General features: G+C 44.7%; 1 protein-coding gene across 1 annotated transcript in view; it reads right to left on the bottom strand.

The window, feature by feature from the left end:
- Positions 1-660, bottom strand: part of LOC106533430 (uncharacterized) — a gene marked incomplete at its 3' end in the record, with an annotated part of 7,120 nt that overhangs the window by 3,519 nt on the left and 2,941 nt on the right. The window contains 1 exon segment of the mRNA XM_014029714.1: positions 273-410. Coding sequence (XP_013885168.1) covers positions 273-410 — 138 coding nt within the window.

Here is a 660-nt window from a genome sequence, read left to right as displayed (position 1 = left end):
ACCATAGGAACCACACCTGGACCATAGGAAGTGGACAGAACTGAATGGACAGTAATTAAAATTGAATCTGGATCTGAATTGGTTTGTTATACTTCATGTTGTTTGTTTGTTTGTTTGTTTGTGACCTGAGATGACCTATGCTGTGCAGTCACATTATATAAATAAAACCTGAATCAAAGTTGTTTAATCAATAAAAAGTATTCAGATAAACACACAACTGTAACGACAAAGACTTGTTTGTTTTATTTGTTTATCAAATTGCAGCCTGGTACCGTAGAGACGACACAGCTGTGGTTGTGGGACAGGTGTTGAAGTTGTGGGAGTCGGAACGAAATCCCAGGTCCAGCTGTGCCAGACTCATCCAGCTGGTTTCTCCCTCAGCGTTAGAGACCCAGCAGCAGCCCGAGTCCCTGGAAGAAACAGGTGAAACAAGTCATCAGACCTGCTGTGAGCGGAGGATTGTCTGACCCTGAACACAGAGAGCTGCTTCATTCATTAAAACTCCTGAAAACACAACAAGACCGTCTGATTGTTCAGCAGGTGTCAGTCTGATCAGGTGGTTCAGGTGTCAGTCTGATCAGGTGGTTCAGGTGTCAGTCTGATCAGGTGGTTCAGGTGTCAGTCTGATCAGGTGGTTCAGGTGTCAGTCTGATCAGGTGG

The sequence above is a fragment of the Austrofundulus limnaeus genome, unplaced genomic scaffold, assembly GCF_001266775.1.
Source record: "Austrofundulus limnaeus strain Quisiro unplaced genomic scaffold, Austrofundulus_limnaeus-1.0 Scaffold945, whole genome shotgun sequence".
Taxonomy (NCBI): Eukaryota; Metazoa; Chordata; class Actinopteri; order Cyprinodontiformes; family Rivulidae; genus Austrofundulus; species Austrofundulus limnaeus.
This window is presented reverse-complemented; position numbering and strand designations above follow the sequence as displayed.